The 19,367-nt window shown below is 32.0% G+C and overlaps 2 protein-coding genes across 4 annotated transcripts in view; one reads left to right on the top strand and one right to left on the bottom strand.

The window, feature by feature from the left end:
- LOC134720576 (testis-specific chromodomain protein Y 1-like) overlaps positions 1-10,758 on the bottom strand; it is a 20,684-nt gene extending 9,926 nt beyond the window's left edge. Inside the window, exons 1-4 of the mRNA XM_063582906.1 lie at positions 10,679-10,758; positions 2,400-4,053; positions 906-1,297; positions 444-613 (exon numbers count right to left, since the gene is read on the bottom strand). Of these exons, the coding sequence (XP_063438976.1) occupies positions 444-613; positions 906-1,297; positions 2,400-4,053; positions 10,679-10,753 (2,291 nt within the window). The 5' untranslated portion in view covers positions 10,754-10,758. The remainder of the gene's footprint in view (positions 1-443; positions 614-905; positions 1,298-2,399; positions 4,054-10,678) is intronic.
- The window catches only part of LOC134720577 (enoyl-CoA delta isomerase 2-like), a 21,691-nt gene continuing 13,013 nt past the window's right edge, over positions 10,690-19,367 (top strand). The window contains exon 1 of one of the 3 annotated variants that reach the window (XM_063582907.1): positions 10,690-10,792. In XM_063582907.1, the coding sequence (XP_063438977.1) occupies positions 10,710-10,792 (83 nt within the window). In that variant the 5' untranslated portion in view covers positions 10,690-10,709. Of the gene's footprint in view, positions 10,826-10,957; positions 10,977-19,367 lie in introns of those variants that run through there. The other 2 variants (XM_063582909.1, XM_063582908.1) reach the window with 2 other exon arrangements.

Here is a 19,367-nt window from a genome sequence, read left to right as displayed (position 1 = left end):
CATTAAAATTGGAAAGATCATATCATAGGGAACATGTTTACTAAGTTTTAAGTTGATTGGACTTCAACTTCATCAAAAACTACCTCCACCAAAAACTTTAACTTGAAGCAGGAAAGAAGTACATACAGACGGCCACACAGACCAGAAAACTTAATGCCCATAAATGGGTCATAAAAATGTGTTGAAAACTGATGATTTATGTGACTTCAGTAAGTCCAAGGACCATAACTCTGCACAAAATCATCAGACTCTTAACAAAATTTTGAAATTATGTGCTAAGATTAAGAATACCTTTTATTTCACTGCACCTGTATTTCACCAATTGCTCAGTTTGAAGAGATGATTTTAACCTTGATTCGATAAAGCATATTAGTGATGAAAAGGGAAAAGTAAACAGAGGCAATTATTCCATTTTATTCAGATGCTGTTATAATTATGTATACCTGAGAGCATCCACCATTTTTCTTGCTGCCATTTTCCTATCCATTGAGTTTGAGATCAAGTAAGTGAGATCAATACCACTACAGAACACATTCCCTAGACCACTGAACATGACTAGATTACTATCGTCATACTTCGCTGAGTTCAAAGCTGACACCACTTCTTGTATTACCTGAAACAAAGAACAAGACATTCATACTATTAAGTATATAAAATCATTACCAATGTATGTGGTAAACTTCAAAGTCTACATCAATTTAACACCTATATGAAAACTAGAGAAGTATTGATGGTATCAAGGAATAATACATAACCATGATAACTAGCAAAACGATATACCAGCTATACAATTGTCATCTATTCAGAAATGTGGGGGAAAATAAGCAAAAAACTTTTCTCTTAGACACAGATTTAGTATGTGGACAAAAGTGATGATCACTGTAAAGTATTAAACATATCCTTACCTGAGGATTAAGACAATTTTTTAACTTTGAATGTGTATTTAACCAGATCTGTGTGTAGCGGTTACACTTTTTCACAACAATTTCTTTATATCGATAGGCACATTCACTTTGTCTGACACTCATTCTTCGTTCCACATCATCTTCACGCATCATTTCTTCTTCTCGTTTCTTGTTGGACTTCTTTGTGTGGAACTGGAAAGGGAGACTATCCAGTAACATTTTGTATGACATTGATGAAGGACTAATAGGGATCATAGCAGGTACATAGTGATACCCTGCTGGTACATCGGCACAAAGTGCATCCATAGCAACCATGGGTCGAGCATGTGTAGTAGACATAATGGGCTTGACTGAGGTGAACACAGGAGTTGGTGATACTGGTCTGACAATTGCTGAAAATAGAAAGCAATATTGTTTAAAATATATAAGAAATATAAGACAAAACTCCTATAAAGAGCAGTTTAATATCTGCAAGCATAGTAAAAATAAGTCCTATATATATTTTGACAGTAAAGAAAAACAAAATGCAAGACTATGACACATATATGTCATAACAATAATTCAAACAACTCAGCATCAGGTGTTAGAAAGTGGCATCCATTTGGTTGATTTTATTTTTATATTCATTATATTATTGTTAAAAAGGCACTATAGGTATGGACCTTAATTGTGTTACGTACATGCATATACTACAATTCTAAATGTCTCATCATCATGATCATGGAAAAAGCCATTCACTCTTTTCTGTACTAATTAGTACTATCATGACTAGAAGATGTGTACATTAAAATATAAGGTATATCGTCGAAAAAATCTTTTACTTATTTTAATACTATCTACATGTATACATATCAACTTGATATAAAAATAGTGTTGTACATGATTTTGAGACTCAATTGTGTCCGTGAGGTTTTACTGTACCTGGCTTTGAGACTCCAGGGTGAGGTTTTACTGAACCTCATTTTGAGACTCCAGGGTGAGGTTTTACTGTACCTATTTGAGACTACAGGGCGAGGTTCTACTGTACCTGATTTTGAGACTCCAGGGTGAGGTTTTACTGTACCTGATTTTGAGACTCCAGGGTGAGGTTTTACTGTACCTGATTTTGAGACTACAGGGTGAGGTTTTACTGTACCTGGCTTTGAGACTCCAGGGGTGAGGTTTTAATGTACCGGATTTTGAGACTACAGGGCGAGGTTCTACTATACCTGATTTTGAGACTCCAGGGTGAGGTTTTACTATACCTGATTTTGAGACTACAGGGTGAGGTTTTACTGTACCTGATTTTGAGGGTCCAGGGTGAGGTTTTACTGTACCTGATTTTTAGACTCCAGGGCGAGTTTTTACTGTACCTGATTTTGAGACTCGAAGGTGAGGTTTTACTGTACCTGATTTTAAGACTCCAGAGAGTTTTTACTGTACCTGATTTAGAGGCTCCAGAGTGAGGTTTTACTATACCTGATTTTGAGACTCCCGGGTGAGGTTTTACTATACCTGATTTCGAGGCTCCAGTGTGAGGTTTTACTGCATCAATCAATCTCATCTTCTTCATATGAGATGATGACGTCTCCATTGGACGAACTTTCACCTGCAGAGTCTTTTTACCCATCTCTTTTATTATCTTGCTAGGACTTTCCATCTTTTTCTCATTTTCAGGTCTTTTTGGTGAATTATCAGTTTTAGCTTTCTTAGATTTTGGAGATAAAGAGAATTTGACTTGTACATCATCATCAGACTCAGTGTCAATGATTTCAATACAATCTTCCAGCTTTCTCTTTACTCCTTTTACTTTTATTTCTTTCTTTCCTTCTTCATTGTTTTTCTTTTTCACTTTCACTTTTTTCCCTTCATTCATGTTTTGTTTCTTTATTTTTTTCCCATCTGTCGGATCTTTTGTTTTGATTTTTTTCTCTTTCTTTTTGCCTTCTTTGTTTAACTTTTCTTTCTTTATTTTCAATGATACAATTTTTTTCTTCACAATTTTCTTCTCTCCTTGAGAAGCCTGATTCTCTGTATGGACCTTTTCCTGTGCTGCACTGTTATTAATATCTTGTAAAGTTATGTCTTTTGTTTCAGGTTCAGAACACTCACTCTGACTTGATGCACTTAATTCGCTTTTCTTTTCCTTCTTAATAGCTGGTCTCATTTTAACTACCAACAAATTCCCAGTTTTCTTCATTTTAAAGTTTTTATCAGATGTCTTTATAGTTTTACCTCCTAGTGATTTCTTAAGATTATTCTTCAAACTTGTACTCTTAACTTTGGTTCCAACTTTAGAGGTTTTCTTTTTATTTCCTCCCAGTAATTCCTGATCAGACCTTTTGGTGTATTTTCTTTTTATTTTTGTAGCATTCTGAGAGCTATCAGATTTATTCTGAATTATTTGTTCACTTTCTTTGTCACTTTGCAACGCATCTGTGGTTTTGCTGCTGTTTAATGTCACTGAACTCACTGTGCATTTCTTAAGTTTTACACTAGCATGCATACAAGGACTGTTAATTTTACTTTGTTTTGTAGGAATAGGGAGGCTAGTGGTAAGTAAAGTTCTTAAAACACTTGGAGAGTTAACCTTTGAACTCTGAACACCATTCGACAATATTTTACTAGAACTTTTAATAAACATTTTTGATGGATCAAAATATTCTTCCAGTTTTGATGGTTTCTTTGGAGTCCTTTTGGTTGTAGTAATAGGTGTAGATACCCCTTCTTCCAACTTTCTGGGTTGAGGTGAACATTTTGGTGATTGTGTTGGTGATTTTGGTGATTTTGGTGATTTAGGTGATTTTGGTGACTTCTTAAATGGTGTAGATGTAAGCACACTTGTGTCCACTGATAGGTTAAGGCTTACATCTTCATTGTTTACAATAGCTGCATGCTTCAGTAAAGCTTTCTTGATATTATCACTTCCAGAATTCAATCGCTTAGCTTTCTTCACAATCTTTAATGCCTCTTTTCTAGCAAGTTTAGACTTTTCAACATTTGTTTTGGTAGTATCATGATGCTTTTCCTGAAATTCAAGGATTAAGTTAAAACATTCCAACAAATTGTCTACTGGTTCCCAGGTATTCCAGTCTTCATTGAAATTCTTCCACTTGACAAAAAACTGCAGTTGTCCATCAACCTCTCTCTGTTCCAATATGTTTTCCACCTAAAAAATAAATTATTTGAATTTAATTCTATATTCCAATTTTGAGAATAATTTAATAATTTAATTTAAAGATGTCAGAGCTAAAATAGGAAAATTAAAATTATAATAAAGTCGAGTTACTGAATTATTTTTGTTATTTTTTCTTGGAAAAATTATAGTTTTGATTAAGTAACGTATGATAGGATGATGAGGATGATATTTGGATAATGTCCAGTGACAGATATCTCATACATATCAGAACTAGAACATTTTATTTAATTGACATACATGTACATAACCCAGAAATGGTTCAATCAAGAGATGCAAGGTTTGACATTGATGACTACCATCAACTCCACAAATGCCATAAACCTCATACAACTGGCACTGCAATGGTAAACCTTACAAGAATGGTGGAAGGAGAACAATCATATTCATTATAGTTTGAAATGCATCTTCATTTTTGTCACATACACATATTTGGTCTTATATATCCTGGTATTTTTATGTTCATGTATAAATAAATCATAAAGGCAAGTCTTAGAATTGAGAAAACTAAAAATATCTTTTCTTATTTGTTTTACTTTAAGGTCAAGATTTTTATAAATCATGTAATGTTATTATGAATTTTGTTAATATCTACAAGTAAAAAAAAAGGAAGAATGCGTCAAAGAACATGCACACCCATACTCAAGTGTGCTGTAATCCAGGGGTAACACTTAACAACCCTTTCACCTACATTGACCTAGCAATGAAAAAAATTTGTCCTACATTGAATCACTCATGTTGAAATAAAAATTTCTGTTGCTTTACGCCATAAATTATGAAAATACCACCAGTTGGTAAGATTCTTTTTGTTTCTCATTACTTTTATGCTGATTACACAAAATTGATTGATTGAAAACAAGATAAGACTTTAATACTACCATAAGACAAGGACTTTAGACCATGGAAAAATAATTCATGGTTTCCCCTAACCCGACAGGGTCATTGTTTTACCGCTGGGTCATTTAATTTTTCTTGGGGGAAAAAAAAAAAAAAAAAATTACAGAGACAACAAAAAATGTTGGAAATATGCAAGATTAAAGTTCCGCTGTAGAAATAAAACATGAAGATATCTTTATTAAATACAGTTTATAAAATTGGCTCTTAGTGCATTTATTTTAGCACTGAAGTGTACATGGATAAGGAGATTATTTAAATCAGACAACAAATGGCAGAATGTTTTTTTGTCAAATGTTCATGTAGAACTTGAAAAATTTTATGGTTGTGGAAGTGTTTATATCCAAAAATTACAACAACATATCAAAAATAAATTTTGGCAAGATGTTCTGAAAGCATGGCAACTTCTTAGAGAAAAAGAAGAATATGACAGTTGGGAATGCTTTCTTGCTAGTCCAATCTGGCTTAACAATAATATAAAGGTAGCAAATAAACCTATTTTTTATAAAGATTGGTTTGAAAATGGTATAAGATTTATAAATGATATTGTAAATGAAGATGGGACCTTTTTCTCTCATCAAAAAATAGAAGAAATGTATCAGATAAATGTGAATTTCATGAGATATAATAGTATTATATCTGCTATACATCAAGCATCAAAATCATTTGTGGGAAAAAATCACAAATTAGAACTACCTTTAATTCCATCTGCTATTAAAAGGCTAGTTAAAAGTTCAAAAGGATCTAAAGATATGTATATTGTTTTAAATAAAAATGGAAGTGTTCCCACTAGTCAGTTAAAATGGACTGAAATTTTTGGCTTTGATCAAAATCATTGGAAATTTTTTTATAAACTGCCATTTGTTGTCACAAATAATACTAAGTTACAGTGGCTACAGTATAGATTCAATCATCGAATCTTAGCTACAAACAAATTTCTTAATAAAATTAAGATTTATGATAATCCAAATTGTACTTTTTGTAATAGAGAAATTGAAACATTAGAACATTTATTTTGGGAATGTGAACATACACAATTATTATTAGAACAGATTGAAAATTGGTTTCTGACCAATGGAATTAGTGTACTTTTTACACAAGAAGTTTTTTTGTTTGGTAACTCTGCAAAAATATCAAAAGGCAATGCAGAAAATACTATTTTTCTTACCATAAAGCAATATATTTATAATTCTAGATGTTTTAAAAAAAATCTTACATTAAACTCAGTAAAAGAAAAGATTAAATATGTGTATGCAATGGAAAAAAATATTGCTATGAAAAACAAATGTGAACATCATTTTCTCAGAGAATGGAATGTTTTTGATATATTACTTAGTTAAATACAAAAATGTATATACTTTACATTCAATATTATACATGTTATAAATGAAAATGCTGTATTTACTATACTAAAATAGAATTCAATTTCTAGATGAATTATATTGAAAACTCATCACACTATTCTCTCTCACTCTCTTTCTCTTTCTCTCTCTCTCTCTCTCTCTCTCTCCGGTGTTCAAACTGCTTTACTCTATATCTTATATTTGTATTTAAAAAAAAAAAAATAAAAAAAAAATTGCTTCCTAATAGACAGTTGTATTGATTAGATAATATCTATAGATTTATATATTATATATTGCTATTATATTTGTGTATATTATGTTGTAAATTGGAAGTTATAAATAATAAAAATTAAAAAAAAAACAACATGAAGATATAAAATTATGCATGGTTACAAAGAAAAAAAGCCTGCCTGCCGGGTCTTTAAAATTTTCCCATGTTAGGGGAAACCAAATATTAATTTCCCATGGCCTTATATAAGTATTCTGTAAATAAATCGGGAATGTGTTCATTGGACACAGAAAAAGTCACAGAAAATGCCCCACTTGTATGTCCTATAAAGTTATAAAGGGACATAACTTAAAAACGGTAATAATGAAGCTAGCTACCCAAATTTGTATTTGATCTGAGTTTTGTGGATATAACAAAAGACAACTTTCAAGTTCATAAAAAAATCCACAAATTTTCCATTTGTAATGGGCATAACTCTAGAACATAAAAAAAGAACCCCCCCCAAAAAAAACTTGATCTGTATTTTGTAGTACATGTACATGCAATCAGCATTGTCACAATTTGTGTTAAAATTTCATAACATTCGCATGATTAATTTGAGGCTATTTTAAGTTAGAGAACGGAAACCAACTTTAAGACATACAGAAAAAAATTCAGATATTTTGACTGATTGATTGTGTTTTAACGCCACTTTTAAGAACCCCTTTTAAGCTATTTCGTGGCTGACAGCTTTTATTGTGGAAATTCAAACCATTGACTTTCGATAGGAAAACTGACAATCCTAGTCAATTAAGATTGTAGTCAAGTGCACCTGCATGCAGAGTTCGGACCTCACAACCTCAGTGTTGACTTAAGCTTATGATTACAGTAGTTACATTGTACTACTTGGGACACTCGGCAACAGAGGCACAGTTTTTTTAAATCTTTTTTATCATGTTTATACACCTTGTTGCTATTCCTGGGTGACCAAAGAATCTGTTCTACTTGAACTATTGACGTCATAAAGCAAACTCTTTTCCATTGTGGCATCATGACATATATTTTGTATTATGACGTTAAAATTTTAGAGATGTCCACCAATGGTTGACAAATAGCAATAAGGTGATTTACATGTACCTTCATCAAAAACTTTCAAGGCTGATTAAAATAAATCATATTCACTATTAAGATCTAATTTACACTTTTATTAATATGCAAAATTGTCTAGATCTACCCGTTATTAAAATAAAAAAATTCCCGCAAAATTTTGCATCACATAAATTTCTTTTAATTTATAAACAAGGTACATTGTAAATGACTGTTCTTCAGAGAAGGATCTCATTGAGTCATTCTATAATAAAATATATAATGACACAAACTTCAAATAAGGGATATATTTTTTTAAAGTAATAGTTACAAATTTATAGATATAAAAAATAAAAATAAATCATTCATAAAACCAAGGATTTGTATAGTAACTATAGGTTTGTTTTTTCTAAAAAAACTAGTAATTACGATGCGAAATATGTTCTAGTTGCCCCCCTTTGGCCGATCATTTGATATTCTCGCATAACTGATTTTGAATTGTGTTCACTCCACCTTTAGTTTTAAAGTGAATTCTTTTTCCTAGTCATTACATTAGAATACGTTAGAGTAATCAGATCGAAATTTATTAGAGATGGTGGAACATTTTAATTTAGAAAATGGTTCTGATTGTGTATATTGGTGTCTTTTTTTGTTTGCCTTTTTCTTGATGTCCAGGAAATCTAACTTAGTTCCAGATTCTTGTTCTCAATTTGACAAGAATAAGCAATTGACCAGAGGTAAAGTCTTTGTTGTTAACGATATTGCTATAGTTGTTTTTGAATGGACTAAGACTATTCAACATGGGGAAAGAAGATTAAAGATTCCGTTGGTTAAAATCCCTGGCTCTGTCCTTTGTCCGGTTTCTGCGTATAATCATATGTGTAGTAAAGTTCCGGCATCTCATGATTCCCCTGCCTTTGTTATAAGTAAGAATTCGAAGTTGACACCAGTCACTTATGGTCAGTTCCAGAGAAAGCTGAAATCTGTTATTCTGAAGACAGGGAGAGATCCTAATCTATATTCATCACATAGTTTTAGGAGAGGTGGTGCCACTTTTGCATTTAGTTCACATGTACCTAGTGATCTTATTCAATTACACGGGGACTGGGCAAGCGATGCCTATAAAATATATTTAGAATTTTCTATGAAGGGTAAAATTTCTGTAGTTAGAAATATGGCAAAATTTGTTTGATTGTCTTTCAGAAGTTGTGACCAGTAAGAAGGTTTTGGTTTTTACAGATTCTATAGGGAAATATTTGGATGACATAATTTGCATGGATTTGGTCGCGGTCAGAGGAGCCAGGATATATTCTTTAAGAAACATGATTAAGGGTAGAGATATATGTTTAGCTAACTATTCTCATATTATTATTCACTTAGGTACGAATGATATAGTTAATAACTCTGTTGACAAAATTATTGCTGATTTTAGGGAACTTATTGTTACTATCAAATCTTATTCATCCAGTATTAAAATTTTTATATCTTCTATTCTGCCAAGGCCTGTTGATTTTTCTTATACAGGTAATAAGTGTAAAAGTGTTAATTTAGAATTGAGCAGGATGTGCTCTAAGAGTAATTTAAGCTATATTAGGTCTTTTAAAAGATTTTTTCATAAAGGCATTCCAGTAAGGTCATTATTTGCTTTTAAAGATGGTGGGCTTCACCTTAATGAAGCTGGGCAATATGAATTGCGCAAGTGTTTCCAGCATGCTATTAATCATATGTAAATAATTTAGTATTTTGTATTTTGTCTTCATGTATGTCATTATTATTATTTAGTTTTTATAGGCTAGCCTAAAGGGAGTGTTTCATTCCTTAGGTGTTTGAATTTTCAAGGGAGTGTTTCATCCTTTGGATTCATTAGTGTATATATGTCTCTTTAAGGTACTCTACTTTTAGGAGAGATTTCCGTGAGTATCTCCTAAGTAGATCTAGCAGCTGAAGAAGTGTTTTATTCTTCCTGCTTGGAGTTGAACTTTCAAGAGAGTGTTGCATCTCTTGGGTTTAACCACATCTGTAACTTGTTTGGTTTTGTTTGGCGGGCTAGTTTGGCGGATATTTAATTTTTGTGGCCCGCCTTAATTTATATTATTCTAGTTTAACTGAATAAGTATTAATATTTGTATATGTATTGGTAATTGTTCTTTATATTATTGTAATTCATGTATGTAAAGATTTATGTTTTCGGCCAAATAAATTTATATTATTATTACAGTCTTTTATGAAGCCAAGAAGTAATTGGTTTGTTTTTTCTAAAAAACTAGTAATTACGATGTGAAATATGTTCTAGTTACCACCCTTTGGCCGATCATTTGATATTCTCGCATAACTGATTTTGAATTGTGTTCACTCCACCTTTAGTTTTAAAGTGAATTCTTTTTCCTAGTCATTACATTAGAATACGTTAGAGTAATCAGATCGAAATTTACCCACCCGCCCTCTCCTTTTTTTATTTTTGTCAAATTTCTAGTTTATTTATTTTATTTTATTTTTGCATTTTATGCATCAGTAACTTATGTGGCGGATATTTAATTTTTGTGGCCCGCCTTAATTTATATTATTCTAGTTTAACTGAATAAGTATTAATATTTGTATATGTATTGGTAATTGTTCTTTATATTATTGTAATTCATGTATGTAAAGATTTATGTTTTCGGCCAAATAAATTTATATTATTATTACAGTCTTTTATGAAGCCAAGAAGTAATTCAAATCCTTGATAAAACTAAAAGATAAATTTTATTATACTGAAATATGAAGAAGTTACATGCTAATTAGAGTTCTAAAAACATGATTTTTCAGACTTATTTTTGTTTCTTATAATACAAAACTGTATCTCTCAGTAAATTATGTTACATAAGACTGGGTTAGGTACCGGTTTATTTTAGGTAATTGGACGAACCTTTTTCAAAACTGACAGCTGAAATAAGCATAAAAGATAAAAATCATTGTGCAGATTTACTAATCTTCCTTTAAATTGATCATTTTGAGGGCATATTTATTTCCTTAACTTGTCATATGCGTTCCAAAAGTGGTTGTTTATAAAGATCTCATTTTTTTTTACCTCGTAAACTTCGTTTTCCGCCATTGGGTTTATGGTCGATAGGTGGCGCATTTGTTTGAAAATGGCTGCCTCCATAAGGAGGACTTTTCAAAATCATATTTTCACCTTCAAGAAGTTAGTTTGATAATGAAATGATAAGACTTTAATGTATACATCACATGTTTTTTCTAAGAATTATAATCTTAAGTTCCACAACCCTTTTCAACTACATGTAACTATTTAAAAAAAGTTTACCTCTTTCTCAGTTTCTGATCAAAGTCCACTCTCTCATCAGGTAAGGAACTAAAGGGAGGTTCAGGTTGGTTTTATGTAGGTCCAAACTGACAGTTAGTGATGAGGTACTGCTGTAACCTCTTGTCGGTGACTGTATAGAATAGGGCTCTTCACGGTTAGTTCAGCCATGTTGGATAGGGGGCAGATTTTTTAGAATGAGGTGGAAATAGTATGAAAGTATGAAATACTATGTGTGTTTCCAAGCAACTGCTCTGTTTCTATGATTTGTTCCCGTATTTTTGCCCCCTATCCAATATGGCTGAACTAACCGTGAAGAGCCCTATTCTAGTCAAATCGGCACCTGGTTTAATTGGCACTTGGTCAAATCGGCACCTAGTCAAATTGGCACCTGGTTAAATCGGCACTTGATGTAGTCAATTCGGCACCCATGTAAAATTTGTTTTAATATATATATGTTGTGTACAAGATGTAACTTTGTACAAATTATAATTGTTCAGGGTTTTTGTACAAGTTATATTTTTTTTGACACACATTTTCTTACACCAGGTGATACAAGTTTATCTTTAAAAATGTTCTAGTTCAATCTTTAGATTTCAATTTATATACTTTAACCTAACATTTCGTGCTATTATCCTTGTCCTCACAATCTACATCTATATCGTTGAAATGCAAAGGGTCTAAGACCCATCACGCAAGTACTAATTTGGTCATTCAATATGGTGCTCATTATGAAAATGAGAATACCTAAATGGTTTAAATTCTAATTTTATTAATTTAATTTTCTCCTGATACCACATATATCCATAAAAAGTCTTTAAATGGTCTAACAATGTTTTTGTATTAATTCTCACTATTAGATTGTATCATAAAGTTGTGAGAATATGACAGAACTGTGCTAAAAAAAAAGGTCGGTGTTACATTGTGTTTTCACTATGTACTTGATTATAAAAGTTATTAATTAATTGAAAGGTAAATTTATCAAAAGATCACATAATGTTGAGAAAACTTTAAATGATTAACTTTTGTGTTTTTACTGCTTGATGCTTTTTAACATGTAATGCATGATAAAATCCAACCCCCAAAATAGATCATGATCGATTTTATACATTTTTAGAATTATTTATATTGTAACGTGATCGAGGGGAGGTCAATACCGACACAGACGGACAGACATAGCCATCTATGGCACGACAATATATCCTGTGGTAAATTCCCAGTAACTAAATAATACGATATTTATATATACAAGTTTATTAACAAATGTACATTACTTCCGACTTATTGACAGTTAGCTACAAAGTTTTCACATATTAACTTTAAATGCAAGTCCTCCAGAATCTAACTGATTCAAGACTGAAAATGCTCAAGGAATACACAACATCCTTACAGTATCACAGCTGATACACAATCTCCCAGTTGCTTGACCAACTGACCTTTATCATAGAGAGTAATTACTTCATCTCTAGACAAACAAAATAGGCATAACTAATTTTATTACCCTACACACAGGACATCGTTTCTGGTTTTAATCACATCTGACAGTTCAACTTTAACTGCAGATAATAAATTAGCAACTTGTCAAATTAGCCTTGCGTTATTACTTTTCTCTATACACAAATAAACAGTTATAAAGCCAAACTAACTTAAGGTCAATATTTACAAAACATTAAAATATTACAATATATATCTGGTACTATTATGCTAGTATACTTAAATTACTCTAACTTAGCATAATAGTCCCAGTCCCATATTTTATATTAAATATTATTGGATGCTGAATTGACTTAAATAGGTGCCGATTTGACTAGATGCCGATTTAACCAGGTGCCGATTTGACTTTTTTCTATGGGTGCCGATTTGACTTGTACCCACTGTATACACCTTTTCGCTATTTGTCCCCATAACTGGACATCACACAGGTTCAAGTAAAATTTCGATGTCATAATACAAAATAGCTGATGCCACAATGCCTGATGGAAAAGTGATTGTTTCATGACATATATAGTTCGAGCGGGATAGATTCTGTGGTCAGCCGCGATTAGCGATAAGGTGTATACACCTCTTTGGTATTTGTATTGCATTTTTGGACATTGCATAGAAAAAATATCTAGTGCCACCATAGAAAGTTTATAGTTGTATGTTCAACGTCAATAGTTCATTAGACAACTTTTAAGTTCGATGCATTACCGTTCAAGACATTGGTTTTAGTGAACATCACTTGTGGGTTAAGGGGCCTCGTCACTTCCTTTCTCATGTTGAGCGAGTGGTTGGCAAACTATGAAGCAATATTGCACTAATTATCATGATTATTCAGCAAACAGAATTTCTTATAACTGACGGTCAGCACTTGTATCATTAGGGAATTGTGATTGTGTACCTTAGAATCTTACAATATCTTACAATAGACCACTTTACAGTTATGTCCTTAGCCGGACAAGTTTGTCAACTTTGCAAGCTTTTATCTGTTTATAACTTCTTTATCAGATAGTTGGGATCACCAGTATCCCTGCACTACTAAAGTTAACTTATTATCAAGCTTTTTTAAATTGTCATTATGCAGGATAAACTAGAACTAATGTGTGTTCGGTGTTCCATAGGTATTTAATCAAAATTCCCTAAAGGCAGCAGATCTGAAGAGCAATTAATCGTATTTGATTTCAGAAAAATTTGTGCAATTTAGCTTCATATTTATTCAACAACTTGCTTAACATGGAAAGGAAGTGAACGCACAAATGATGTTCTGACACTGAAAACAAAGTTTTTAACTGAAATGCAACACACCAGAAAGTTGCCCATTGAAACGTGTAGGTAGTTCATTCATTGAAATAGGAATTTTCAGCTCCAGCTGGCCCGGAACAAAAATTGTACCTTAGAAAATGGACCTGATACAAATTTGCTTGTTTCTGAATCCTTGTATTTATTTCATTGGTATAATATTAATGTTGATTGTTTGGACCACACAGTAAATCAAAAACAAAGTCAAGTATGCGTATCAATCAGTTCTTTAATTTCGTTGTTACACAGTATACGATACGATTCTCTGCAAATACATAAATTATAAATCATAAATAACAGTGAAACTAAATTCCGTTATCCATAAAAATAATATACAGCGCATTAATTACTTCTCAATCATAAAAATATAAAGAAACATGTTTCCTGATAAAAGTACAAAGTTTGCACAAATGATTAAATCAATATATTTCATTTACGGAACATTGTTACAATTCTTGCTTAAGAAATGAATGATAAAGTCGGATTAAATATGTTAGACTCAGATCGACGTCCGGTCTCTAATCGACGTCCGTTCCTCAAATCGACGTCCAAACCTGACGTCACATTCTCAAATCGACGTCCAATATTTTGATCCTCAAATCGACGTTCAAATCTGACGTCACATTCTCAAATCGACGTCCAATATTTTGATCCTCTAATCGACGTCCAAATATTGCTAAAAAAACAACGGCCCTACATTTATTGTGGTCTTCTGTATTCAATGTCATTTTCAATATGGCTTTTAATAATGAAGCGGATCTAAATCAATAACGTTACCGAATGGTTTTTATCATTGTTGATGGCCGTATGGTTGCCTTTATATCAACTCTGGTGGATATTTGTCTTAGAAAAAAATCATACCACATCTTTTTGTTTTAAATGAATATAATTTAATTCCGAAAATTGTATCAAAACCTAATTAGATAGCTGGTAATAAAAAAACAACATAGTTTTTAAATATATTTTATTTGGCACTGAGAATTTGTTTAACAATTGTAAGGTCTAAGCTGGTATCTGTTTAGTTCAAATTTATATTTTGTATTGTCATCTTCTATAACAAACAATTTTCCTCTTGACATATTATTGATGATATTTATACATTTTCCTTTTCTCCAGTAACCACTAACAAATACGGCTGTTCCCTTGTTCATGGCGGGATTGGTCCTAAACTGTAAAACTTCTCCCACTGCAGGTGTAAATACATTTTCGCAGTCTCCACCAAATAACTCTAAAGGATATAATTCTAGCTGTTTTTCTTTAAAATAGTCCATTAGTCCCTCGTTTACAAATTGATTACATGGATTCTGAAAAATAGATTAGATCTATAAGTTTAAAAGTACATTTGAAACTAAGATTTTATAAAGCAATTAATTAGATTGACCGAAAAGTATAACTTGTAAATATTAAGAAAAAATGCACTTTTACGACCAATATGTCGTCAATTAAGATAATATTATCAGTTGGATTTTATAGTTTATCTTTATAAGTGATAAGATTGACACTGAAATAATGTAACAAATCAACAATTGTCATGAAAATCTTACGTAATTTTGGTTAGTTTCATTAGTAAGATCTGTACCAAACTGGCGCTCGTATAAAGCTCTGTAATAGTGGCTTGCACTGGCCAATGGATCGCAATCAACAGCTTCCTAAAAATAGAAAAAAATGTATAGTTTCAGGGGTATTATTTTCTCATAAATACAAACATTGTTTAAAACATTTCAGACGTGTATAAATTTGTTGAATCTTATTTAAATATAATATCAATTTCTATTTTCACATAAAGTATATATACATGCGATGTTATTATACTTTATTGAGACAGTCACCCATCAACATTAAAAAAATAATAAGCATGTTTAATTAGTATAAGTTAGAACGATTCTTTTCGTGTAGTACTGATTTGTTATAATAAATTAAATTTGTATTGTTTATGGACTTTGAAAAATATATGTAATCCTCTTACAAACTTTTCAAATAAAACATTGTATTATGTCAATTTATATGTTTTGCAATTTAGAGTTAACTTTTACAAATTTTTGCACAGTAAATTTATACACACGTACATCATCACAAATTCTTTCATCAGGATTTTCTTCTACAGGATTTGACTGTTTTGATATCTTTGCTTCCTTATTGACATTTTCAGTGATGTTATTGTTATTCGTAGAATTAATTTGTACTCTACTTGTTTCTTCTTCATTCGTGTCCATTTCAAGTATATCCATAGCTTCTGGGTTAAAAAATATATTTATATATTATTCTTTATTATTTAAAGTTTAGAACTGCCCTCGTGGTTTGATGCAATTTATTTATTTGTTGAAATTATTCCAGTTAACACTGTCTGAACAAATATTTGACCTTTTATTAGCTCACCTGGCCCGAAGGGCCAAGTGAGCTTTTCTCATCACTTTGCGTCCGGCGTCCGGCGTCCGGCGTCGTCCGTCGTCGTCCTGCGTTAACTTTTACAAAAATCTTCTCCTCTGAAACTACTGGGCCAAATTAAACCAAACTTGGCCACAATCATCATTGGGGTATCTAGTTTAAAAATTGTGTCCGGTGACCTGGTCAACCAACCAAGATGGCCGCCATGGCTAAAAATAGAACATAGGGGTAAAATGCAGTTTTTGGCTTATAACTCAAAAACCAAAGCATTTAGAGCAATTCTGACATGGGGTAAAATTGTTTATAAGGTCAAGATCTATCTGCTCTGAAAATTTCAGATGAATCGAACAACCTGTTGTTGGGTTGCTACCCCTAAATTGGTAATTTTAAGGAAATTTTGCTGTTTTTGGTTATTATCTTGAATAATATTATAGATAGAGATAAACTGTAAACAGCAATAATGTTCAGCAAAATAAGATTTACAAAAAAGTCAACATGACCGAAATGGTCAAATGACCCCTTTAGGAGTTATTGCCCTTTATAGTCAATTTTTAACCATTTTTCGTAAATCTTATTAATCTTTTACAAAAATCTTCTCCTCTGAAACTACTGGGCCAAATTTAACCAAACTTGGCCACAATCATCATTGGGGTATCTAGTTTAAAAATTGTGTCCGTTGACCCGTCAAACCAACCAAGATGGCGACCATGGCTAAAAATAGAACATGGGGTAAAATGCAGTTTTTGGCTTATAACTCAAAAACAAAAGCATTTAGAGCAAAACTGGCATGGGGTTAAATTGTTTATCATGTCAAGATCTATCTGCCCTGAAAATTTCAGACAAATCGATAGTCAATTTTTAACAATTTTCATAAAATTTGTAAATTTTTACTAACACTTTCAACTGAAACTACTGGGCCAATCATTATAGATGGTGATATATGTACGCAGCAAGAATGTTCAGTAAAGTTAGATCTACAAGCACATCACCATCACCAAAACACAATTTTGTCACGAATCCATCTGTGTCCTTTGTTGAATATTCACATATACCAAGGTGAGCGACACAGGCTCTTTAGAGCCTCTAGTTGTATTAAACACCTCTCCCTTAAAAGTATACAACAAAAATAGTTTAACCTTTAGCAGCAACTATGCAGTTCGAGTACACCTAAATAAAGAAAGATCCCTAAATATGTAGATGCATAATACTTTATAAAGTTAAAAAAAAACCAAAAAAAACCAACATTAATAATTCTACTACAGCTACCATAAGGTACGTTAAAATGGTATGCATATCCGTATTATATAATTGTACTAGAATTGTGTCCAATTAGAATATCAAGTATGCTACATACATACGTTAGAAGTGTATAGACATCAGACCGTACGTAGTCCCATGGAAACCAGCTTTCATGTGTACATGTACCTACTTTAATTTTAGTTTGTAAGCGACAAAGCATTAACGTTTGTCATAGACTACTATAATATTATAGTGTATATTTATTGTTGGTTTTTTAAAGTCCAGTGGCAAATATTTCGTAGATTCTAGGACGATATATAGTCGTCTTAGCGTATTTGTAATGACGACTTTGTGATACTTTTAGCACGCTAGTGTAGTATTTTACAAGTAAATATCAAATATACATGCATCTTTACAGCATGTACATAACAAGATGATGAACTGTGTTGTTTTTTGTTGTTATCAACTTGGACTAATAAATCCAAAAGCTATTTAGTAAAAACTAAACTGTTTTACATGCCAATAATTAGAACATTCAAAATGTCCTCTTTTTTGTTAAAAGATATACTTTAATAAAAAAAAAAATGTACTAAATGTGTACCTTCAAATGAAATATTTTCTTCACTAGGATTAACCCCATCATTTATGTGCTCACTAGTAAAACCATCACCGACCTCGGACTGATAGGTCTCTGCAGATTCTTCTGTACCATGAGGCTCTAAATCTTTATCCTCTACATCCAAATGTGCTGTGGTCAAAAATAGTCTCTCCTCCTGGGTGAGGATTGTGAATGGAATCTACAAATATTTTAAAATATAAGACTATTAAAAATGTGTTAATTGCCTGAGATGCAGTAATATCTTAAGTAAATAGTCAAATAATACTGATATGAAGAATTAAATAAGATAATAAATAAAATTGACCATTTACAAATATTTTGCAGATATGGAATTCAAAGTTCCCTTTGTTTTTTTTTAACGTAAAAAAGCGTTACATCATAAATTTAGCATATTCATATATCTTTTTAAATAATGATATGTTTTAAACGAAACTTACCTGTTCATCTACTGGGGGAGCGAAGTTTGGTCGCTGGAAAAATAACTGATAAGGCGTTGCTGGCTTTGTGGCTTTGTGAACTCTGTTATTGTAGTTATAGTAAAACTCTTGAAGTTCAGAAGGCCAGTCTTTGTGTACAGACATCTGGATTCTAAAATACTCTGTTAACGTTCTGTTAAACCTTTCTACCCGGCCCTGGCTTTGGGGATGATAAGGACGCCCATGAATTTGTCGTGTTTTAAAAACATCAATAACATCTGCTAGGTTGGAGTTTGAAAATTCTTTTCCATTATCAGACTGTAAAATTCTTGGTGATCCTAGCAGGTAAAGATACTTTAGAATTAAATCTGCTATTTCTTTAGCAGTTTTGGTTTTTGTTGGTCCTCCAAAGGCAAATCTTAAATAACAATCAATTATGTTGCATGCATATGTATATCCTCTTACTGCTGGCATCTTTTTCAAATCTACTTGCCAGCGACTGTAAGGATACGTAGCGGGAATAGGTCTGCGTGTTGTAGTAGTTTTTGGTAAATCAATAGCACTGGCACATTGCTGACACTTAACTTCTGTTTTGAACAGAACTTTTATGGTTTCTCTGACAACTGGAAATACTGTTGTCCTAAGTGCTTCATATATTGTGTCTGCTTTTCTGTGGTCCTTTTTATGATTTTCTTTTATCATATTCACCAAATCATTTTTGCCAACACATCTTCTGTGGTGAACATTTAAATCAATAGATTTTCTAAACAAACAATCTGTTTTTTGATCATAGAAATATTGACTTAATACCGTTTTTACCACTCTCTCAGATAATCCAAGTTTTAGTTCTGCAATGATTTTTTTAGGACCCCATTTGCTGTTTTGTTCTTTTGCTTTAGCTATTTCCACATAATAAGGCATGTCGGCCCAAAATGTCTCAGCATTCGGATCTTTGCTTATCCCTTTTTTTCTTTTTCTTTCAAAAACATACCCTTCATCCGGTACTGTGTGTTTGGTTCCA

The sequence above is a fragment of the Mytilus trossulus genome, chromosome 6 (genome assembly GCF_036588685.1).
Source record: "Mytilus trossulus isolate FHL-02 chromosome 6, PNRI_Mtr1.1.1.hap1, whole genome shotgun sequence".
Taxonomy (NCBI): domain Eukaryota; kingdom Metazoa; phylum Mollusca; class Bivalvia; order Mytilida; family Mytilidae; genus Mytilus; species Mytilus trossulus.
This window is presented reverse-complemented; position numbering and strand designations above follow the sequence as displayed.